The sequence below is a fragment of the Callorhinus ursinus genome, unplaced genomic scaffold, assembly GCF_003265705.2.
Source record: "Callorhinus ursinus isolate GAN/ISIS: 27379988/994484 unplaced genomic scaffold, GSC_fseal_2.0 scaffold9, whole genome shotgun sequence".
Classification (NCBI taxonomy): Eukaryota; Metazoa; Chordata; class Mammalia; order Carnivora; family Otariidae; genus Callorhinus; species Callorhinus ursinus.
In genome coordinates this window covers 11,461,236-11,486,922 of record NW_027397071.1, presented here as the reverse complement: position 1 = coordinate 11,486,922, position 25,687 = coordinate 11,461,236, and the positions used below count along the sequence as shown (strand labels likewise).

Genomic DNA, 25,687 nt, shown 5'->3' with positions numbered 1-25,687 from the left:
GCCTTACCTCCTCCTCAGAATGTGGACTGTTTCACAGATTTGCCTTCAGCTATACGGGTCGCCTTTCACAATTCCCACGTCATTTTAAAGAGCACCAAATCTTTTTACCTGCATTCTTCTCTGTGCCTCTGACGGTCTCTTGGTCTCCATCCCAGTTCCATCTGGATTTTCCTTTAGCCCGTGTCTCGAATTTAACGAGTTACCTTCCAATTAAAAAAAAACAAAAGTCACTCATTTCCTTCGGGGCCATGTCTTTTCCACCTTCATATGGCTGGCATGCCAAGATTATAGTAAGAGCTAATACATTTTGCCTAATGAAAAATGAAGGGGGTGCTTCTGCTCACTTGGCTCCGCCGGCCACTCTTGCTTCTGGGGAAGGCTTACCCTTCCCCAGGCATACGCTGTATCATTGAAGGAAGAAACCCCAAACAAGTCACCATTCCCTTCCTGCTAGTGTTCTCCATCAGAAAGCAGGATGGAAGGGCCCGACAAGTCATGGGCTATGAGCTGAGCTGGAGTGTCAACGCTGCCCAGCACTTTTTCCAGGTGTCCCCAGTTAGTTTCCTCACCTATTCCCTCCCAAATATTTCACCCCTGCCCTCAAGAGCTCACCTTCCCTCCCTCTCCATGTGCTCAGGAGCTAGCCTTACCTCCTACTGCCCAGAAACAAAAGGAAGCCATCAAGGGAAACTTCCCTGTACTTCCCACTCTCCAGCCTATAAGCTCTGTATTCCCGTGTATTGATACCTATCTACCAATCTACTTGTCTATCTACAAATAATAGACATATGCCCTCCGTTCAGAAAGAGGCACAGAACAAAAGACATATTTTATTTGTGTGTTCAGTAAGTAATTTGTTGGGCATCAATTTGGTGCCAGGAACAGTCCTCCATACTAACATATAACCACAGTGAGCACGTCAGACATGGCGCAGACACGTACAAGGGGAACCCAGAGGAGTCCGCTGCAGACTCAGGTTGCATGAAATATGTTTTCTTTCAGGGCAGTTAAGCTGGACTCGGAGCCCCTATCCTGGAATGATAGTGGAAAATTCCATCACAGTCATCGCTGTGATCTGCCAATGTAAAAATGTCCATTCATCTCGCATCACCTGTACCAGTTAACAATAAGCAAGCCCTCGGGCTACAGATCCCTTTAGTTCCAGAGGCTGTGTAGTTTTGACAAGGCAAGGAATCCCAGTGTCTGGGGCCTTCCTAGGATTACAGGATTGTGTAGGAACTCTTCTGTCTTTCCTGAGATCATTTGTGTGTGTGTGTGTGTGTGTGTGTGTGTGTGTGTGTGTGTGTGTGGTTTCAAGTTTTTATTTAAATCCCAGTTAGGGAACATACTCTGGGATAATTTTTGCAGACATTTAAGATAACTGGTAGTTTGACTAGAAATATATATGAATGACACAAATTCTGAAATATGGCAAGATTTGGTCACATGGATCATTTCTTATATGAATCACCTTTATCGTCTCAGTAAAATATGACTTTTATTTTCTCAAATAACAACAGTTCCTTTTATTAACATTTTTAATATGTTAAAAGGACCATATATTTATTCTTGGTCATTTGGAGAAAGTGAAGAGTCTAAAGATGAAAAATAAAGTTACTAAAATCACGTGCATTCCCACCAGCCAGAGCTAAACACTGGTCGCATTTTGGTACAGTTCATTCCGGTCCTTCTTCTAAGGTCTGTTTTACATGAGCCATGTGTAGAGGTGTAAGTCTGTACTTAGGGGGATCATGCTGGATAAATATTTGGGCTGCTTTTTCTCCTGACATAACGTCCTGCACTTTGAAACAGTGGTTTATACCCTGATGTGTGTTGCACCGTGTGTGACTAAGCCTCCCAAAGAGCACCATCTTTCACCTCGGGCAAAAAGAGTCGAGGCCGCACCTTTTTATTAAACTAGACAAGTGCATTTTCTGATACCAGATGAGAAACTCTGTGATTTCTCAGCACCGTTTTTATGAGCACCTTGCCTCTGTCTGTGTCTGAAGGTGTTGACCTAAATAGGATTTCAATACATCATTAATGATCACTTTGGGAAAAGATGCCCAGCCTTTGGCTTTGTGGGATTCTCAGTGAATTCATTCTTTCTCAACATCAGCAAAGGCTTTTTTTTTTTTTTCAGGTTGCAAAGACTGGCAACTTTGGGGGGTTTGGGCAGTGCCTCTTGCTCCTTCATTGGAGTTACCTGTTATTTCTTTCACGCTAGCTGGTGTTACTGCCTAGTGCAAACACAGGCTCCTTCAAAATGAACGTGGCTTTTTTTTATGATGTTTTGAGCAGTGTTTCTTTTGACTGGACAAGAGCAAGTGTCACTCCCATAATCAGTGCTTTGAAATTAGATTACTCTGAATAGAATGGCTTCTCTCTAGTGTCTTGATTGCCCACACGTGTCTGACCACCCAGCCGACAGCTCCCACATTGTTCCCTACAGCCCCTTCAGCTCTGCTCCTTAGCCTCAGGACACTGAGACCCAGTAGGCTAGATGCTGTCACACGGGAATCATGCCCCCAGCACCACTGTCCCCAGATGGATCTAGACACAGACAGGAGTGGAGGTTGAGAACAGGAAGACAAGAATATTTCCAACTGATCGCCTCCAAGTTGCAGTCTAGATACTATTTGCATCTGAACCTATGCCCTGCCTCCCCAAAGCAGAAGCTAAAGCTGGGCTCCCTGGGACCCTGAAAACACACCTTCTGTACTCTGATCAGTACAGGAGAATGCACATTGAGTGAGAGTACACAAGTCACCCTTGAGAAGATAGGCACTGCCCCTCCGGGCCAGCTTCGCAAAACCTTGTGGAGGACACAACAGCTGAATACAAATATTCAAGACCTGAATGTTTGACCCCAAACTGTCTCAAGATTCATACCTTCGGAGGACATATACAGATGCTGTCTTTGAGGGAGGACATTTGCTTCCGTTTTCACTTGAGCACCTTGAATTGGTTGGGTAGTAATGAATTCCTTATCTGGCAGGGTTAGGAATGAGCACCTCACTCTTCCGCCCTGGGCTTCTAGCACTGGGGTTGCAGGGGCGGGGGATGGGGAAGGTGTTTAACAAGTATCCTTAGGTTGTGTTTTATATTTTTATATTTTATATTTTTTAAAGCACCTCTACATAATTCGCCTTGAGGTTCCCAACAACTGCGAGGTGGGTGAACAGGACAAGTGTAACTATTCTTGCTTCAGAAGTAAGGAAAGAGAGACACATAGAGGTGAAACAATTTCCCCAAGTTCACACGGCCCATTAACTACAGAGACCCGACTTGAATCACAAGGTGTCTTCACCTCATTCTCTTGACACCACCTCATGCTTCTAGTACAAGTCGGAAGAAAAACTATGCCTGCTCGATGGGGCACCAGATAAGACCGACGGGCAAAACCAATCAAGCCAAGACAGCCACCCGAGTCATCACCAAGACTCATAATATTGGAGAAGTCCAACTATCATCACGTATTTGATGAAAAAGAGGAGGAATTCCTCACTCTTTGCCTCTTAAGACGATAGGCTCCCCATGAAAAATATGCATGTAAATCATAAAGTTCAAGAGAACTTGAGAGATACATACTTCAAACTCTTTCCCTAACTTTCTAGCTGTCATTAGAATGTAAGCTCCACAGAAGCAGCTACATCATCTGCCTGGCTCCCACCATGTGCCCATCATCTAGGACAGTGCCTGGTTGGGTGATGGATGGATGGATAGATGGATGGATGGGTAGATGTCACTAAGTAGCTTCATGGTATGTCCAAGACCTCACAGCAAAGGGATGGCTAGTCAGAACTAGAACCCAGGTTTCATGACTCTTTTTTTTTTAAAGATTTTATGTATTTATTTGAGAGAGAGAGAGAATGAGAGATAGAGAGCAGGAGAGGGAAGAGGGTCAGAGGGAGAAGCAGACTCCCCGCTGAGCAGGGAGCCTGATGTGGGACTCGATCCCGGGACTCCAGGATCATGACCTGAGCCGAAGGCAGTCGCTTAACCAACTGAGCCACCCAGGCGCCCCAGGTTTCATGACTCTTAATCAATGTTTTCTCCACTGTACCACGTCACCATTCATAGCCAGACATAAGTGAGAAAAGATGGGGGGGGGAATGCAGTTAGTGTGCCCAGAATTCACAAAAGGCCATTAGACACCAGCCTGCAAAGATTCTTCCATACCCCAGGAGCTAAGACCCGATTTTATATCTCACAGGTCACAACTTTGTATCACAGCCGGCAAGGCTGAATAAATGGGTCATAATCATAGCTCTTTATCTCCCTGCCACAAAATCTCAAATGCCTAAATCGGAACTGAATGTTGCATACATGCCTTTGTTATTAGCCTGTTTGGTAGAGGTTATTCACTCTTTGACGTTTCTTTGAAAAGGACGGGAACAATTTGGAACATCTTTCCCTCGGCAATCCTGGGCTCGTTTCAGGTGGGGAAGGTAGAGGTCACTTTATTAATACAACCATCAAGGAAGGTTGTCATGGCAACGCGTTGCATCGATCCCTTGAAGTGCCTGAGACAAAGCCAAAAAGAGAAACTTTCAAGTCTATAAATACAGACCCAGCATTGCTCAAGCATAGCGGCTCACTGACAGGGTGAACCTAAATGTATAGTGGCTTTGAACAAGATCCAAACACAGAAAACTTCCCTTTTGTAATGCAATGGATCATCATGACCATAAGGGGAATAAGTGACCCTTCAGGTCACCAAAGCAAAGAAGAATAGAACAAGCAGCGACACTAAGTTCTGGCTGGTGCCCATTTTGAACATAGGGATCCCTCTCTATGTCTGCTTTTCCATACGTTCCAGAAAGGACTAACGGAAGGAAAAGGAATCAAGGTCTCGTCATTCACATTTTTTTTCTTTTTTTAAAGAGTTTATTTATTCATTTAACAGAGAGAGAGAGAGACAGCGAGAGAGGGAACACAAGCAGGGGGAGTGGGAGAGGGAGAAGCAGGCTTCCTGTGGAGCAGGGAGCCCGATGCGGGGCTCCATCCCAGGACCCTGGGACCATGACCTGAGCCGAAGGCAGATGCTTAACAAATGAGCCACCCAGGCGCCCCTCATCATTCACATTTTGACAAGGGATTGCAGTTTGGGAAGAGGAAACATGCATGACAATCAAGGAACCCACAAAAACAAGTTAAAGAATTGAATAATTTAGCCACATCCCTGTGGCTCATTATCGAAGCCAGAGGAAAGATAAGAAGGGAAACAGAGAGGAAGAAATGCCGCTCATTCTTACTTTTTCACTTTGAAAATTCTGAGTGTTTTTACAAACTCATAGCAACTGTGGAAGCTTCTTTATCTGCTATTGTGGCTTGCTTACTGAAGCTGTGATCAGAACTATTATAACACCTTGCCAACTACAGCCTCTTCACCAGGATCCCACACTTCATCTTTTAGCCACATAACTGTTTGGTTCTAACATTAATACCCAACCTTATCTCTTAGGGGCCACAGATCATTCTGGTCGCTTCACTTGAAAGCATTCCTAATATTGAAACATCCGACGGTTAATGAATTATTTTTATCAATGGTAAAAGTATCCTTTAGAATACAGTCAAGCCAGTACCAAAGTAGGATTAGTTTTTCTGGTATCCAAGGATATTTCATCATAATAAACATAATGGTGTCTGGCAAATAATAATTTGCAGGCAATACTGGATCAATTCTCATACAAAGGACTTAAAGACAAACCTTCTTTGTTTACAGAGATCGCACACCCTTAGGTTGTCAATAGCAATGAAGATAGAATCAGGACATGTTTAATGTAAATACTTCCCCAAATAAGGTGAGAGTTTTCAGTTTGAGACAAATCCACACAGAAGGGCACCAAGTAAAGGAAGTGGTAACTGCAAGATGTGTGTTGGGGAGCAATCCCTGGTTGGAGTTTTAATCGGCAGTGACATGCTGGATGAACTGGAGATACTGCCAGGGTTGTAAATGGTGTTTATCTGTTGCTATTCCCAACCTAGACCTTTGATATTTTTGGTTACACTTTATGGATGAGCTGATTGGTATTTGGAGTGCTGCCAGAACGCACTGGAAGTCTGGAAGATATGAGATCTAATGCTCTCAACCTATACCCCCGCCTAGTCACAGTGTGGTATGAAGGCAGAACAGCTGGTCAGTACATGTGACAATCCACTGAGGATTACAGAGGTTAGTTAGATTGTCTTGAGGAACATAGGATGCGCACTGCACGCCACCATTTACTGTGTTTCTCCTGAACGTTCTTTTCTATGTAAAGAGCGGGAATCTGTAAATCAGGAGCCCTGATTCTAGCTCTAGCTCTTCCATAAATTGCTTTCAGTTTCCTCATCTAGAACTTGTCTAGTTTCTGGAGTTTCTCCACACTGTGACTTTACTATTCCTAACAGACCAAAGTAGAACAAATTATACGATGGGTCATTTTGGTTCATCTCTCTTATTCTCTCATTGTCAACGGTGTGTGACCCAACGGGTCTGTCTTAAATCCCAGCTTTCTGTATTTACTCCCCTCCAAGGATAAGCCACTCTTATATTTCAACTTTGAGGATTTACAGTCGCCTCTAATTCCCGTGGCTCTGCACCTAAAAACTCACTATCTCTCTGTGATCTAGAATCAGCAAGGCATCTTCATTCCCCTTTGCCCAGTATATGTAAGGACAACCGCTCCTCTTCGTTGCTATGGCTGACACCCTGGTCCAGAACTTCATCATTTTACCATCGACATTAATTGAAGAGTGATTCTTTGTTGGGGGCGGGGGCGGGGGCGGGGGGGGGGGAGCTGTCCTGTGCATTGCGGGATATTTAGCATCATCTCTGGCTTCTATCCACTAGAGGCCAGTAGCATGCCCTCCCCTGAGGTGTGACAACCAAATGTCTGCAGACATTGTCAGATTTCCCCCAGGAGACAAAATCATCCACTGTTGAAAAGCATTACTTTAGACTGACAACCAAAGACCTCTGTTAAATGTTAATTCCTTAAATTTCTCCAATCCTTTTTTTAATTATTCCCAAATCCCTTCTGTCAGACTCAATCAAGAACATGTAATCCTTATTGTGCAATTTCCTTCACTCAAAGTACCCTTCTCTCACACTCTTCCAGTCTGTTTGCTTATCCCTAGATAAAGTCACCCACAGCAGAAAGGCTTCTAGAATTAATTGTATACCCTCATATGACCACTGCATCTTGTTGACATCTTTTCTTCCCAGGACCCTTCGTGATCTTTCATTCTCTTCCTGTGGCCTAGATGCTGATATTCTTCAGTGTTCGATCCAGAGCCTTCACTTGTCCTTACGCTACATTCTACCAAGATTAGGTCTTCTAGTCCCTTCACTTCCATCTGTAACAATGACCACCATCACCCCTGCTCCAAACCTGTAACTCCAGGATGACCTACCTCCTGAACGGTTAACTGGTTTGTCCAGCTAAGAACAAGACCCCTGAAGAAGAGCCTACAGACCCCTCAAAGTCAATAGGTCCAAAAAAGTGCATTTCCTTCCCTGCCCAAAGTCTTCCTCCAATCTACTTTTCTTTATAAATTTTATTACGATGCATCCGAATACTGAAAACAGGAACCTCAGAGTCTCTCTTAACCATTTCAAATCGCCTGCGTCCAAATCTATCCCCTCTCCCTCCCCATTGCTCTAACCAGACCAAGCCCGTTCTACTGAAGCATCTGGGCCCCTCGCCTCCAGTCTGTCCTTTCTCTGGCTAAGCCTCACCTGTGTCTCCCCCCTTTAAAACACCACCCTGCTCCTAGGTCTTTGACAGCTTCCCATTGCCTATTATCGAAACTCTGTGTTGTGTGTTATGAAGAAGGTACACAACCAGGCCACAGCCTACGTTTCCAGTCTCCATTTGCCCTGTGCACATCCAACATTCCAGCCACACCAGTCCGTTCGCAATTCACCAGTGTGTTCCATGCGTCTCTCAGTCAGGCTCCTGTCAGAAAACTGAAACCACACTAGGCATCTCAACAGAGAAAATTCATTGAAGGGAACAGTTAAACGGGTGTTTTGGAATTTAGAACTGAGAAGAGGACACTGAAGTCACTCAGAGATAGTAGAGACTGAATAAGCAGAGAGCAGCACCACTCCTGGGCAGCAGGATCACGGGAAAGAGGATGAGTTATTAGAAACTAAAAGGACAGAGGGGAGACCCCACAGACATGGGGGGACAGAATGCCTGACTGCTGCCTGGGACCTCTGAAACCTGGGCAGGGCCCCTCAGAGCTGAGCTTGAACTTCTAGGGAAGGAACGCCGCTGGGTTGGTGCAGGAAACTTCTGAGGGGGGGAGGGGGTGGGGGAATAAAGCCGGTTCTGAATAAAGCTACACCCTGCGACCAAATGCTGCTACCGGGGTGAAGGGCCATCACAGGGCAACACTCCCCTGTCCGTGGAAGCCGGAGACAACGTGCAGAAAGAAGGGTGCTTTTAGAGTTGAGAGACAATTGCTTAATAACCAGCACTCTGCACTTGCAAGTCTCCCAGGCCATACTCATACAGTTTCCCCATCCATAATGCTCCTTCTACCAATATCTGCCTGGAGTGCACTATTGTTCAAGTACAATCTCCTTCCTAGAATCTTTTCTAATCTTCCTCCAAATAATTATTTACACCAGCATCTCAGTTCCCCTAGCATTTTGCAAATACTTCCTTTATTGTCTTTTTTTGTATTACAGTTATTTCTGCATGTTCGTTTTCATTTGTTTTCTGCCAAACTGTGAGCTCCTTTAGGGCAGGTACAACAGTACAATCGAGCGGGATGCTTGGCCCACAACAGATGTTGGCTGAGGCGGATGGAATTGATAAAGGCATGCTAATGAAATTATTACTGGATCATGTCTTGCCTATATTTTAGCTTCCCAACCAGACTTGAACTCCATAAGAGCAGAGATCACGCTTTATCATTTTTTATCTGTTCACGGTGTTTCGTAAAAGGCTTCATATGCTGAAGAAGAGCTCAGTGATATTTGTTAGCCACCTAGTTTATTCATTAAGCACCACAAATTTGGTTCAAAAAGACATGAAGATGAAGGATAAATTTATGAATAGCAAGTAAGATCTGTAGTTAGGTTCAGATGTGCTTCTAGCACGTGATTCCAACAGAATGCTGCACATAGCTATGAAGTTCTGTGTTTGTCAAATAGCACAATCAGGAGACTAAATGTAAAAAGTCTTATAGCGAATTCTAAAGTAATGAAAATATATTCTAGATTTGATTTTTTTCTGTTTATCTCTTACAGAAAAAAATTTACTTCCCCAATCCATGATATTATGAATCCTGGGTTACATCTGTTCCTTGCCTAGTTATTGAATTTCTCACACTCACCAACATCAACTAGCAGATTATTTAAATGTAAAAAAGGTATTCGATTTTAACTTAATCACCAGCTTCTTGGGGAAAGAAAAAAGAAAGGAAAAAGAAAGAAATCTCTGTTCAACAACTGATTTACCTTCAAGTCCAAGAAGAAAAATAGCTTTTTTTTTTTTAAGGGGAGCACTATCTAATTATTGATTTCTTCTCAATAATCCAAGGCAAGCAATTATTGATATTGATAGAACAGATATTTCCCTACCTCTGGTGCCCAAATGGAAGGAACTATCCCATTCAGCAATCTGCTGCCTGGGACTAGAAATGCTAAGAATCTTTAACTTTAAATGGAAACAGTTATTTGGATCTGTTTCTTCCATGTTACCCCAATTAAACAGCTATTTCCTGAAGGGTAAGCAAAACAAAATGCTGAAAAATATGGATGCTTCTCAAATTAACAACAACCAGTTTTGACCATGAGTAGAACCACTCTACACTTGTAGATTTTTGCCTCCCAGCTACAGCTCTTGACATTTTTAACCATGACATAAAATACTATAAATTGGGTCTAATATTCAAGATTTCTCCCACCCAATGAGAGGCAGCTTATATAATCATTAGAGCCCCCACAACACCACCTTGTATGTCAATATTTGGAACCTGAAGGATTTAGTAGGCCTTAATAGTCACTTCTGACATTTGCAGACAGCAAGTGTGGGTACTTTTGAAAATTGTACCAATACATTATGCAGCTGTCTTAGAGGTCGCCAAGGAGTTATTGTGGAAGAAGGTAAAACAAGGCCCCGCTGAGGGCACTTTGTTATTAACTCTGTGAGCATCCACTACTATCTTTCCTCAGCTCATTTGCACACAGGGCATTAGAACGTTTGTGTGTAGGAAGCTTCCTTTCAAGGTGACATGACTACTGAACATGATTAATGGACAAGCAGCATTTATTGAATTACTACTTGGGAGATTTTTTTTTTTTAATACTTTGAACTTGATAGTAATATTAAGTGTGTGCGTGTGCGTGTGTGTGTTTAATTCATGTGGTACCCCCAGGGAAATTTGACCATGACATTTTTTTAAAAATGAAAAATGTTATAATTTATAAAAATCTACTTTTTCTGCTCTGCCCCTAACCCCCCCTCCCCGCCCCGCTCCGGAGTGGTTCTATATATTAAATGCTTAAGCAGCATATGTTGTTGGAAGTGTTCTTGGCTCTTTTACTCTTTGTTGTTATTTTAATTTCCCTGGGTCCTATTTAACATTCTGCTAAATCAGTGAAACCTTGATTATCTAAAAGAATAGGAGACATGGAATTAATGAGGATAACCAGAACTTTGAAATAAGTAATTATTAGAGATGAAAATTACATGACAGGGACCATGAATGAATTTTCGTATCTGGAATTGCTTGCTTGATTTATTCAAACCGATTCTATTAATTGACGGACATAGCGAAATTTTGGTAATCAGGGTCTCATCACTGCATTTTTTATCATTCCGGGAAATCAAGGTAACCTTGGACTCTACTACTTCCCGGATTTACAAGGCAGTGAATATCCTAATAGGCTGTCAGGGGCAAATATGACGGCTCATCCTCACTCTCCTCCCACTTTCTCTCTTCTGATCTGGCTGCCGCCTGCCTGGAGCATGCTGCCTGCCCCCTCCTCTCCCCCCTCCCATCCCCTCCCTCGTCCTGCCTCCCCCGTAGGCCCTGTCTTCCCGCATGCTGCCGCTGGAATCACCTGCAGGGAGAATGCCCCACCCCTTTGGAGGTTCTTGGTCCTTTTAGCCATACCTATTTGCATTTTAACTACCATTCATCTGGCTTCTTAAAACTCTGCATTCTTGTATCAGGGCACTTGTCCTTTAAAAACGCAGGAGGTCCCAACAGGTCCCAGTCCTATGAAGAGAAGATACTGCGAAACCAGGAGTATTCCATTACTTTGTACTCGATAGCCTGACATGGACAATGATACTATCCAAGATCGCAGCAAAAATCTATACGAAAAAGACAAATATGATTTAAAACAAACAAACAAAGGCAGCAAACTACATTTGTTTGGAAATTGGGAGTCACGTGCTTAGTTTGTGGCGGGGAGGGGAGGGAGGGGAGGGGAGGGGAGGGGAGGGGAGGGGAGGGGGGCGGGCGGAAACACAGGATCCGTAGAGGTGTTTTTAAGCCGAAAACCTGCTGTACTAGATGCACTGAAATGGCTTCTGCTTCTCCTCCCCGCGCCCCACCCCACCCCCCACCCCCCCGCTCTGCAGCGAACGTCTGCGACAACGAGCTCCTGCACTGCCAGAACGGAGGGACGTGCTACAACAACGTGCGCTGCCTCTGCCCGGCCGCGTACACGGGCATCCTGTGCGAGAAGCTGCGGTGCGAGGAGGCGGGCAGCTGCGGCTCCGACTCCGGCCAGGGGGCGCCCCCGCCCGGCTCCCCCGCGCTGCTGCTGCTGACCGCGATGCTGGGCACCGCCAGCCCCCTGCTCGTCTAGGCGCGCCGCCGGCCACCAGCCCGGCCAGGGCTCGCCGCCGCCGCCGCCGCCGCCGCCGCCGCAGCGCGCGGAGGGGGGGGGAGGCCAATGCGACCCGCAAGCATTCGCTGAGAACATAGGAAACACACCCTCAGACACCCCCACTCCGACACCGTGTACAAACTAAAAAGGCCTAACAGAACTAAGCCATATTGATCAGCCGTGGACAGCACATCCGAGTAAAGACTGTTCATTTCTGACTCCAGAGGCGTTGGCAGCTGTTGATCCTATCACCGCAAGTCACAAGGCCAGCTGCAGAGCTTATTGCCGACTGGGAAGGAGCGACAGCCCCCCCCCGCCCCGCCCCGAAACAGGAAAGACAACAAACAAACAAATCAAGCAACCTACAACCACTCGCTACTCTCCCGTGGGGTGCCCCAGCACCACTGGCCCAGTGTGTGGACCAACCAAACAGAAGCATTCTTTGTTGGCAGTGCACTGTGGGTATAAGGAAATCTGTTACAAGCTGCCATATTGGCCTGCTTCAGTCCCTGAACCCCTTCCAACCTGTGCTTTAGTGAACGTTGCTCTGTAACCCTTGTTGGTTGAAAGATTTCTTTGTCTGATGTTAGTAACGCACATGTGTAACAGCCCCCTCCAAAAGCTCAAGCCAGTCATACTCCCTATATCTTAGCAGCACTGAAGTCGTTCTCAGTGTGAGCACACATCCACTGTCCAAGAGTGGCTCTAGGAAAAAAGAAAGTGTATCTATCCTTTTGTATTCAAATGAAGTTATTTTTCTTGAAATACTGTAATATGTAGATTTTTTGTATTCTTGCCAATTTGTGTTACCAGACAATCTGTTAATGTATCTAATTCGAAGCAGCAAAGACTGACATTTTATTTTGTCCTCTTGCGTTCTGTTTTGTTTTCATTGTGCAGAGATCTCTCTGTAAGGGCAACGAACGTGCTGGCATCAAAGAATATCAGTTTACATATATAACAAGTGTAATAAGATTCCACCAAAGGACATTCTAAGTGTTTTCTTGTTGCTTTAACACTGGAAGATTTAAAGAATAAAAATTCCTGCGTAAATGATTTCAGGAATTTGTATTGCAATTTCTTAAGATGAAAGGAGCAGCCACCAAGCAGTTCCACACTCACTTTACTGGTTCCTATATGGACTGAATGCGTTCAGCTGACGAATTTAGTACCCAGGAAGATGGATCGATGTTCACTAGCTTGGACAACTTCTGCAAAATATGAGACTATTTCCACTTGGGAAAAATTATAACAGCAAAAAAAAAAAAAATCTAAGCAATTGCCAAGATCATGCCAAAGCCTGTTGGCAGAGTACTAAGAGACTTTAATTTTTAAGTCATGCTATTTTCACAGATTGATGTGATCATGTGACTCTAGGGATGCTGATCTGTGTATCTTCGCAAATACAGTGTTTACATGGAGTATCATGAGAGGCAACCTGGAGAACCAGGAAAGTGGCAGGGAAATTGAGTGATTAGCAATTTGATTGAATATCTACAGACTTAGTATTTAGAGGAAATAGCAACATATACAGCAGCAAGGAGACATAACTGCTGTTCCTGAGAATAAAGTTTGTTTTAAGTACCACCCGAGGTGTAATAAATTGTTTCTGCCTTTTAGCAGGCCAATGACTGTGCCAGACAGCGAGGGCAGGGGTGGTGCGGGGGGAACCCTTGCAAAGTCTCAAAGTGGCTCAAAGAGTGTGCGTTCCGTTCCCAGCACACTGTCGTTCCACGGCTTACAAATGTGTTAGCAGCAGGTCCTGGAATCAGAAACAATTATCAGCCCAAGCCAGGGTCTTTCGGACAATGAAGTCCTTCATGACTTGGGAGAGCAATAATCCATGATAGTGTTAGGTTGGAAGCCTGCTCCCAGGCTGAATTCTTCACCCCACCATGGGGTGGGGGCCGGGGGTGGGGGGTGTCTTCTGATAAATAACCTGGGTGAAAACTAGATGAAGGAACATCGTGTCTTATTGGTTTTGTTCCCAGAAAAGCCAATTCAAAACAGGCAATAAAAGGTAAACAGGTAATGCCTGCGCTGCCTGCCACCCCACGTCTAAGTCGATTGAATGTTTCTTATTCAAACCAACAGTCTCTTCTGATGTAAGAAATAAGGAGAGATGGAAATAAATTCGAGTGCTGGTTTAGTGCCAGGGTGGCCAACCAGAAATTGGAGATTTACATTAGAAGCATAAACAGCAAATTATAGTTCAGACTCACCAAAGAATACACATGAAAATGCTGATAACACACAGAGTTTGAGATTACTTATAATGAGGTGGATTTCTCATATTAAAATTGGAATTTAGGTTGTCTTATAGTTTATGAGCACAAACCAAAGGCAGACTGTGTTATTTCTAGCAATGATGCACTTTATCATTATCCACTCATGGCTTTGTCACAATGCTCAGGAATCAGACTCTGCACATTGCAATACATGGGATTCCAAAAGCTAATTCTAAAATTTAATGAAGGCTTGATCTAAATCAATTCATCTGCATTTTATCTTTATGAGGCTATAAGAATCTAAATTGATGAGGAATATCTTGTGTTCCATGTATTTAGATATAGTTTTCTGAATTTCCTGAAGTGATGTGATCTGCTTTTAATAAAAATTCACTTTTAGGTATATTACAAATGGAAATGAAATGTTCTTTTTAATCTGGATTCTCAAGTTCTTCTAAAGGGTTTATTCCTTTGAAGAAACCCCAGCTCAGTGGATTTTTATTCATCTGCTGCTCTCCAGCATTCTTGCAAAGCGGGTTCCAGCTACCATATTATGTCTTTAGAACAGGACTCAGCTGAAAAGTGGGGACTAAGCTGTTCACATACTTAAGGTCCCAATTCTTGCTTTGTCAACTTTCCCGCAGAGTAAAAATATAATTCCATCCATCAACACCATGAATGAGCATAAAACTGCAACAAAATTTTTGTCCGAAGGCTCAGCTATATACAAAGTATCATTATTTCTAAGACAGTAACTAGCCTGGTCTGCTGTGATATGGAAGTGATTTATTCCTGACCATGTACCAGCCTAGATGGAGCACTTCAGTCCCAGCAAAGAGGGGCCCTTGCTTAAAGGGACCCATTCTGACCCTCCTGTCACTTGGTATTAGTAGCTGGGAACCTAGTATTTCCTACCCAGATGGCCTCCAGCCACTTTAACGGCATGTATGCACCTCTTCTGGGGGCCCAAGGTCCTAAAGGCAAGCGGCATCATGCATCATGACTACACATCCCTGGGCGCAAGGGTGGCCAGCAGTGAGTCTGTGTGGATAGATTCGTGAATCGGTCGTGACAGGCAGTGCACACTGGCGAATTCTCACAGGAGCGAGAAGAAGCTCCTTGCGGTGAAAACCAGAGCTCAGGAATGAAAGGAAAGGGGCGAAAGGTGGGAGGGGGAGACTAGGGCTACCTCAGGGCCAGGGTCCAGGACGGAAGGAACTCTGAGCAGGCTAAGGATTCTAAGTCGATACCTGGGTTTCCAATTCCTATAAAAGCATTTGTGTCAAAGTGGCAGATTGGAATGTATTTTATTCAAGCCTGTGTTAGCTTGCCATGTAACTTTTAACTGTTTAGCCGTATGACACATGGGCTTCCATTGGCACTTTTGTCCTGGTCCCCACCTGGTGGATCTGCCTGGACGGAAACACTGCATGAGGTGCCCTTGAATTAAATTGCTAAGATGGCACAAATCACTCACCTGGGTAACAGAAATGTGCAGGTTGGGGGAAGGCATGGGCCACAGTTCAGCGGTTCCTGTTATGAATGCTCCGCCACACCTCTTCTCAGACTTGTGCTGTGGACTTGCTGGATGGTAGGAAGTTTGGGATGGACTGGGGGCAGCTGTGAGGAAACCCTGAAGTCAGATCTTTTGTCCCATTGCCTTCCCTCTCCACCATCAATAATCCAGTATTACTATAGGATGTAAAGACCCCATACTCTGACATGGGTGCTCGGTGCATTATGGGATATGGGTTTGTTGTACTTCACCTGTTGTTGAAGACTAAATAAAATACCTGTTCAACAGTCTCTGCTCACAAGCTTGCACAGAATCTGTGGGAACTTTGAAATACATGTTCTATATATATTTGTAACATATGGGACTCTGTATCTTATGATCTGGCGCAATTTTAAAGCTTCAGCTTCAGCAATCTGAATAGAGTTCCTTCCCCACCATGTTTATTCCCAGTCTTTCTTGGTAAGGGTGGGAATGGGGGCAGAAACCAAGCTACATGTTAGAACAATATGAATAACCAGGTAAAACGGTAGGATTTCTTTTTTTTTTTTTTTTTTTTTTGGAAAATCCAATTGGACAGCCTTAATGGTATATAAGAATGAAAAATAGAGGTAAGGAACACCTCCAGAGTTTTGATCCAAATGTCTGGTTGTGAGCAATTCCTTCTTGGCCTCAGGAAATCAGGACTAGATTCTAATCCATTTTCTGTCTGAGAAATATTGAATATTGATCTGACACAAATATTCCTACAGTTCTGACCAGTTCCATATAGAAGAGTTTTTCCCTCTTAACTACATTTCCACTTTTTTACACTAAAAGTAAGTTTTCCCCTTTAGTTACCTAAAACAGATGCCGAGGAATTCCTAGCATAAACTACACATAAACATAATATGATGTCAGAATTAAGAATGCCAACCATCACATTTTGAATTTTCACCCAAATCTTGGGAACATGGAGCACTTTTACTCTCCACAACACCTGGGAAGGTGTGACTCACATACTATCTTCATTTTGCATCTGAAGAATCAAATAACTAAGAAACAGATATATCCCTTGTAAAAATTGTATTATTGCACTTAGCTAGAAATGAGAAAACAGCATCTGTGAAAAACCCATATTAATATTTAAAAATGCAATTATTTGAGATCGATTATGGCAGAAAAATTCTGCTCCTAACACATTTTTTGAGTAGGTCCTGAAAAAGCCTATCAAAAAGACTTAAATGATTTTAGGGGGTGTTTACATTTATACAGTTGAGCATCTAATCCCTCTTCTACCTTCTCCCGTCACCCAAGAGCTGTTTTTAATTGATGGATGAATTAAAATGGAGTAGTAACATTTAAAATTATGTGATGTTTTTATTAACCTGAAATGATAGCTGGTGAAATAGGCCATTATTCCATGAGACCTAATTATGTTAACACTGAAGATTTAGCTAGGCTGGCTGAAGAGAACTGCAGAGAATTGGAAGGAATAATAAGACCCATTTTCTTAACATAGTCCCAGTTTTTCAGAGGCATCAGCTGTTATTTAATTAGTGAAGTATGAATCGAATGGGGAGGGGGGACTGACTAGAAGAGAGAAAAAATAATTACTACCTCTCCTACATCTGTCTGCATAGACTCTGAAATTCCTGCGTGGCAAGAATGTGTCAAGTTCCGTTAGAAACATAATGTCCCGCGGTGTGTCTGTTCCAGCCGCCCTGCCCTGATACGACCGCATTACAGCTTCGCTCTTACAAGGCGCAGTCATTCTAATCTAACAAAAGAAGGAAAATGGCAGAAAATCACACACCTGAAGTCCTGTTAAGACTAGGTGATTCTTTTTGCCCCAGGCAGGCAAGAACATAATGTCATTTTTGTGCGTTTGTATTTGCGCTCGGAAGGAGGGCCGCTCCTGTGGGGGAATGGTTTTCCCTCTGCCAGTGTGAAACACGGCGAGAAAACATTCTCCAAGGAAATAGCATTTTGAAATTTACTAGTCGTGCCTACCCCCGTGAAGCCCTGAGTAATTGTTTTGGCTTCCATGGTGTGATAAACACCTAAAGGCAGAGATTAGTGTCATCACTCCCCATCTCTTTCTCCCCGCTGTGGGGGGGGAGTGGAGAACATGGGACCGAGGACAGTATGTCGACGTTTGCAGGAATCCTTCAGTCGGCTGATGCCTAATTATGAGGACCCCAACTAAATATTTAGTTTATTAAATTAATAGTGTGACAAGCATTAGAGTACTTTTACAACCACTTAAACCCGTGTTTACATCCTGTGTAATTACAATTCATAATTGGGAAAGCAGTCAAATCTAAATGCATTCTGATCAATGGTTCTCATTCTGCCAAATAGACCCAGCAGCACACATTATAGCAAGGGACTCTTAAAAGAGGATCTGTTTCTACATCTAGACTTCAAACCAGATTCAGGGAGGGAGATGGAGGGATTCTAGCTGTAAAGTGCTTTAAATTACGCGTAAGATTTTGTGTATATATGATTTTTTTTTCCCCTGGGCAAAGAATCTATTACACTCTGTTGTTTTGTTGGTTTTTTTTTTTTTAATTTATAAAAGGCCTAAAAGTATAAGGATGACTGCTCTAAAACCTAAGATTGAGATTTATCCTAACTATGGAAGTCCTGTTAAATAATAAATTGTAGACAGGTGATGAGTGAAAATAACATGAGGGTATTTGAAGGCACATGTCCAGCAATCAGCTCTTTATTCATTTCATACTGACCTTACCTTGCCCAAGCTGCTAAGGGCATCTATACTCCCTTTTGTAGATAGCTATTTTAACATGTGCATGGTTGTTCTGGAAGCCAGGCGTGAAGTAAAAGTGAAAATGGCCCGGAGCAGCAGTATAATGTGAGTGACAAATGATCCAAGTGTCTTGGCAACTTGGTGTGTTTCTCATGGCAGCATGTAGACCAATGGAGATTCACATACTCTGGGGCCCTGGGTGAACCCGGGTTAACCTTCCTTCAGGGTCTGAAGGATATTAGTGGTTTGATAAGGGTTCTAAATAAAGCTCTTGGGAGAATCTCTGTTCCTGAGCAATATAAATATCTGCATTAAAATTTGTATAATAAAAGCCTCATACTTCACAATCAGTTCCAATTAAATAAACTCTGGCAACTGGATACATGTCATTTTTCATTGGGTCTGAATATGTCCATATTTCCATGTAAATTCTCACCTTAATGCACACAATATATTTGCATTTTTGACCACATGCCTGTATTATTGATAGTGAGGGCTACCTCCAATTAGGGGCAGATAGCCCTTTGTTGATTTACATTAGAGGATGTTACCATGCAGATTTCAACCCCTCCCAGTTCTTCAGATTGTGTCACCTGAAATATGATCACACTCTGAAAAAGTTTGAAATGATGTGAGTTCTGATTCTGTTGTCAGGGTTGTGAGCAGCACAACCCACTCTGCTTTCTCTATTGCAGACATTGTGCTGGAAAGGGGTCAGGGTGTTTCTTTTTCCATTCTTGTCCTAACATTTTAAAAAGTAAAATACATGCGACACCGGGACGCATTTGGGTTAAATGGCACCAAGTCACTTTCTTTCTGTCTGGTTTGTTTCATTGTTATGGTTATTCTAGTTTACAAGCATTAGATCAGGAGCAAAGGTCTTTCTAAGTTGTGGGCATTATTCTGACCTTTCAGGGCACATATTTTCATTTCCCACTCTGCCCTCTGGACCAGCACTATCTAAATCAGTAGGCCCTAGCCACCTAAAGCTATTGAGCATTTGTATGTGGTTAGTCCGAGATGACATGTCCCGTGAATGTAAGAATACTCACTGGATTTCAAAGTCTTTAGTACAAAACAAATGAGAAAAGAATGTGAATTCTCTTTTTAATAATTTTCATATTGATTACATGTTGGAATGATAATATTTTGGATATACTGGGTGAAATAAAATATATTATTAGAATTCATTTCAGCTGTTTCATTTTGCTTTTCTAATGTGGCTACCGGAGACTTTTAAATTACATATATGGCTCACATTATATTTCTATTGGGCAGTAATGCTCTAGACACTTAATTTTCCCCTCTATAAAATGGTGCTAATGGTACTCATTCTCCAGAGTTAATGTGAAAATAACAAGGAGCTAACGAACACGAAATTAATTGATAAACTGGTAAACCACAGGAAGAGTCTAAAGTGCTGATGACTGCAATGGTGATACTTTCAAGCTCCAGTTCCACATTTCCAGATTTTTCTGGAAATGTTCGGCCAGAGGTCTTACCGGACCTTCCTCCAAAAGCACTCCAGGACAATGAACGCAAGGCTTTTAAAGTTTTAAATGAGACATATGGCCTGAACATGGAGCTTACATTAGCAACAATGCCAAAAGGAGAATACTAATGGTGACCAAAAAGTAATAGTAATAGCAACCACACGGTGAATCTTAACTGAAAGCCTGGAGCTAGGTACTGTGTTAAGTATTTTTACCATCTTTATTCTAAATAATACACTACATTTCTATCACTGTAGCTTATGAGACATTGTTGACCCCTATTTTTCTTTCTGTACACTTAATTGCTTCTGATAAGCTATGTATATGCATACGATGAAGGGAAGACGGCAGAGTGTGGCAATCCAGTGGAGAAAAGGTTAAATGTGAGTGTACAAGGCGCTCATGGGCTGCATGGTAGAGATACAGCATTATGATGGGAAAGGTGTTCAGATTTCAGTAGTTAAAAGAAGTGTTGAATCTTTCATTGATTTACAGTTTACCTGCTTAAACAATGATTTTCAGGAGCTGGCACCTCTGTGATCCCTCCATCTGATAATCCTTCAAAATAACTGCCCACTCCACAGCCTTACACTCAAAACCCACCTTCAGGGTGTCCCGGCATACCTCTCCAACCCACGGGGCCTGAAGATGCCCTGCACGTTATCATCTTCTTGACTTCATTCAGGTCTTTTTAAAAACCTGGAATGCCTTTCAATATTCTCCACCCATGAAAATCCTACCCCAAGTCAAGCTCCACCTCTCCAAGAAATCTTGGCAAATCATCCCCACGGCTTCTACTCATGCTTAAAGGTCTGACTCATCACTTAGTTCTTACTATATGATTTATACTGTGATTTATTTGTTATCTCTCCTAGCAGATACAGACACACACACACACAGAAGACTTTCCGTGTAATAAGGTCCTATACGTGCATTCACAAAGATTTACTGGGCACCTGTTACGTACCAGGTGCTGATCTGGATGATTGAAACAACAGGAGCTAATATAAATTTGAGCATGTGCCCCTCTCATTATATTTAAATAATGCAATTTAAGTAAACAACTCTATTAAATAATAGAAAGAAGAACTAAAACACGCTGAATTCCCGAAGAGAAAATGTTAGATACATGAAAGATTTGCAGGTTGAATCTCATTTTAAAAACACGAGGGGAGTATTCCCAATTAAAACTTGCGATGTATGCATCTTAAAAAGCAAACAGTCCTTTAAGTGTGATCAATGTATCCCAAGTTACAGCTCTAATTTCACAGTTTAACACATAGCTCCTTGTCTTAAAATAGAAACATCTCGTACTTCTCAATCTTTGTCACACTTGGCCTTGGAACAAATTGTTCTCAGACTTGAACATGCATCAGAATCACCTGGAGGGCTTTAGTGAAACAGTTGGCTGGAACGCACCCCTAGGATTTCCGACTCAGTAGGTCCGGGGTGGAGCCCGAGGGTTTGACTGGTAACAAGTACCTGGATGAAGTTGATGCCTCCGGTCGAGAGGTCACCCTTTGAGACCCATTGGCTTAAGCTAATTAAAAACTTCACCGCAATTTACTGAGAAGCTCACAGGGCTTTATCTAACTCTCCTTCCCTGAGGCTCGGTTACCTAACATTAAAGTGGGCATCTTGAGCCTCACCCCACAGGGCGATGGTGAGAATTAATTGACAGCCTGTCCATGAAACTGTTTAATCTGAGGTTCACATTCAAGAAATGTGAGTTGAAGCCACACATTTCCAACTTAGCCGTGAAATAAGGCAAAAGCTTTTCTTTCACTAGCTTCTCCCACTCACGCAATTCTAGCTATCTAGTAGAAATTCTGGTCTCTAAATTCAACTAATTTCACTGACAAAATGATAAAATAATAGAATCTTACAGTTTGCAAAGACCTTAGAGATTTTCTGGAGCGAGCAGTTAAAAGTTTGGGACCAGCTAAATTGTCAAACCTTTTTTGTTTACTTTCTTGATTCAATAAAGCAAACAAAACAATTGAACTGGTGGCATGTATCATTCCTCAACTTGAATATCTGGTTTTTCCAAAATTGAATTATTTGACTAAAACAAGCTGCAACCAGACTACAAGAAAAATAGAAAGAAGATTCTCGTTTTTTCTTGCTTGCTCATGGTTGTAGCGTCCACATGGACGCTCTGAGGCCCTGAGAGATCCCACTTAATGAAAGCCCCCTTCCTCCTAGCTCCAGCTTGTCCACTCCCTCACTCTGTGATGTTTCTCTGCCCTCTAGAAAGGATCAGGGGGCTGTTGATGCAAGGAATCAATGATCAAAACTTAATTTTAAAGCCCCTGATAAAAGCGCACTAACATGAACGGTGCAGCTTTCCCAGCAGAGAGAACAGCACAGCTGAGGTCTTCCAAAGGATTTGAGAACAAAATTTTGCAGATAGAATGTATCTTGAGAATAATGATGCATATCACTAATAACCTAGTGCTAAGCTATAAGCCTAAATTGGAGACTTTGCAGAGGAATACACAGCCTCTGTAATTTCCAGTTTGGCGTAATAATATGGAAATGGCTTTTGGTGCCGGGATTGGATCAGTCTAAATGAGCTGGAATTGATAGCTGCCTGTAATACTAGGGGCAGGAGAGAGTGATCACGTCTGTGTCCTTGCTGACTTATCCAGGGCTCTCCAGACGTGACAATTTTAAGGAGTGATCCCTTAAGTATGTTATGGAAACGCACTAGAATATCCTGCAGCACAGAGCGAGGTACTTCTAAAATTGTCTCAACAAGAACACAGGATAGGGAGTCTCCTTTTCAGGGAGGGAAAGGGCTTTTGTTCCTGTGAAAAGTTAAAGGAGCTGGTTAAGTACAGGGAAAAATAAAATGCGATAGAGGTGTTCTGAGAACACAGAGAATTAGCTGTCCCTTTAGGAGACTCCCAAGTCCCGGTCTGCTCTGTTCCCTGGAAATGATTAGCATTCCAGAAGGCAGACACCTGTGCCTTTCCTTTCTAGGGACAACATAATGGACACTTGAGGACGAGACAGTAACACTCATGATTCAAATGTTAAAACAGCAAAATTAAAACCCCCGATCAGTGACTTAGGGAATAAAGGCTTCTTGAGTGACTGTATTATAGATAGCATCTCAAGTGTTATGCAACAGTTAACCTCACTAATAAGTCATCACTGCATGAGTAAGTCATCGGGAATCACGGAACAGCGGCAAATTTAGAGTTGATGGAATCAAACATGATGAGGTCTTTGCACGGCATATGAGACTCCCTATTACTTGGTATCTGTGTCGCTTCAGCCTCATCTTCTGGCCAGCTGTGCTCCAGCTGAGTACCAGTGGTGGCAATTCCCTGAAGACACCAGACTCAAATGTTCTATGTGACTTTGCATTTGTTGTCCCTTCTGCCTGGTCTGGGCTTTCCCATTGTGTCCGTGGGGTGAGCTCATCCCTTAAGACCCAGTCCAAGGGCCTTCTTGTTGATGCCCTGTTCCAGTTACTATTGCTGCATACCAAACCAGCCCCAAACTTAGTGTAAAACAAGACAAGGGGCTCTGTGGCGCAATGGATAGCGCATTGGACTTCTAAAACAAGACAAGGGAGGATGGTTTGCCTCTTCTCCAAAACGTCTGCCACATCGCTTGGGGCTGAGGCAAATGATGGAGGGCTGGCGGCTGGAATTAGAAGATCCACTCCCAAATGGCTTCTTCACTTAAATGTCGGGCATGTTTTTGGGGGATGGTTGAAGCCTGGGACCATCCACCAGAATGTCGGCACGTGTGGCCCCTCTGGCGTAATAGCTGTGGGGTAACCAAACATCCTATGTAAAGGTTTAGTATTCCAGCGAACAAGATGGAAGCCACATGTCTTTTATGACCTAGCTTCGGAATCCATATGGCATTACTTCCGTCACATTCTAGCACTTGACACAGCCACAAGCTAGCCCAGATTCCTGGGGAGAGGACTCAGACTCTGTCTCTCATTAGAAGTGTCAAAGAATTTGGGACCTTGTTCCTTCTTTGACTCCTCCCAGATAGGGTGGTACTTTTCTTCTTTGCCCAACCCTGTACCTTGGGGTCTCTATCAACACTGGCTTCGGGCTGGGCTGTGTGGCTGGCATCATTGTATCTGCAGGGCCTAGCAAAGCTCACATAAGATAGTGGATAAAAAGTGCTTAATGAGGCCACCCCCAGCATGGCTCCAACAGACGGTCCGTTAAATTTAAGTTTAGATTGCAAGCAGGAGCTCCCCCATCAAAGGATATATACCCGCACCCAGAGCACAGCCCCACCGTGCCATGTGGGAGAGCACTGTGTGTGGATAGGGCGCAGGGTGGCTGAGAGAACGTAGACTCAGATCTCCCAGTGAGAGAGGCCACCGGGAGCCACAGCCCCGAACCTTCCCAGGGGTGTCATCGAAGACAAGTGCTGGCACTGACGAAGCCAGCCAAGGGCTCCAGGCAAAGAGCAGACTTGCAGGTGCAGAGGCAGCAGGGGACAGAAATCACATGAGGCATAGGGCAGAGGATTTTTGCTGGCCAGGCACATAGCACTCCCCAATTAGCTGCAGTCATCCCTGGCTTCAGCATGAAGGAATGGAATCCTGAGAGGAAAAGCACTGTTCTAGAAAACTAATCTCATCATAGAGGCCAGGGGAAGGAGTCTGTCATTTTAAGCTGCAGTATATTTCCATCTCTTGCGGACTGAATTGTGTTTCCTCAGAATTCCTATGTTGAAGCCCTAACCTCTAAAGTGACTGATTTTGGATATAAGGGCCTTTAAAAGTTAAATGAGGTCATAAGGGTGGGGTCCTAATCCAATAAGATCGGTGTCCTAATTCAGTGGGGTTGGTGTGTCCTTATAAGTAAAGGAAGAGACTCCAGGAGTGCAAGCACAACAGAGAGAAGGCATTGAAGACACAGCAAAAGCCGACCCTCTGCAGGCTACGGAGCGAGGCCTCGGGAGAACCCAACCGGGCCAGCACCTGATCTTGGACTTCCGGCCTCCGGAACTGTGAGAATGTTGATTTCTATTGTTTAAGCCACACAGTCCATGGCATTTTGTTCCAGCAGCCCTAGCAAACTAATAAAGCACCTATAGACCTGAACTTCAAAAGGAAAAATAAAAGGCACTGCCAAGTTCAGTCCCTCATTCTCCAAGCATTTATGGAGGACTTAATATGTGCCAGAAAGGATTATGACTCCAGTGCTGGGTTATAGTAGAGAACAAGATGGCCCCGGTCCCAATGAGCTCACACTCTAGTGGCAGGTGACTGATAGGAACAAAAGCACAGACGGGGCGTGTCCGATGGTGACACGTGACATGAGGACAGCGAGCACCAGCGGATTGATGCCACCTGAGATGAAGTGGAGATGCGCTGTCACGACAAAGCGACATTTGAGCAGGAAGCTAGAATAAGTGAGGAAATGGGCATTGCCAATACCTAGGGAAAGCCCATCGCAGACAGAAGGAACAGCCACAGCAAGTACCATGAAGCAAGAGGATGTCTGAGCAGCCGGAGGATGGAAGACCAGCTGAGCTGGCTGAGCCAAGGGCAGGACGTAGATGAAGGTGAGAGACAGTCAGAGCCTGTTTCATCTTCAAACTGACATATAGGGACGCCTGGTGGTTCAGTCAGTTAAGCGTCTGCCTTCAGCTCAGGTCAAGATCCCAGGGTGCTGGGATCGAGTCCTGCATTGGGCTCCCCGCTCAGCAGGGAGCCTGCTTCTCGCTCTGCCCCTCCCCCTGCTTGTGCACCCACGCGTTGTCTCTCTCTCTCTCTCTGACAAATAAATAAATAAAATCTTAAAAAAAAAAAACTGACATAAGCCTCATACAAATTTCTGAGTGAGGATTGCTGGTGCCCAGAGGAAA

General features: G+C 43.6%; 1 protein-coding gene across 9 annotated transcripts in view; it reads left to right on the top strand.

Annotated features, from left to right (window-relative positions):
• NTNG1 (netrin G1) overlaps positions 1–19,503 on the top strand; it is a 320,260-nt gene extending 300,757 nt beyond the window's left edge. For all 9 annotated transcript variants that reach the window (XM_073896222.1, XM_073896226.1, XM_073896224.1 and 6 more), the window contains one exon: positions 11,595–19,503. In XM_073896222.1, coding sequence (XP_073752323.1) covers positions 11,595–11,824 — 230 coding nt within the window. In that variant the 3' untranslated portion in view covers positions 11,825–19,503. The remainder of the gene's footprint in view (positions 1–11,594) is intronic.
• Positions 19,504–25,687: the final 6,184 nt, after the last annotated feature.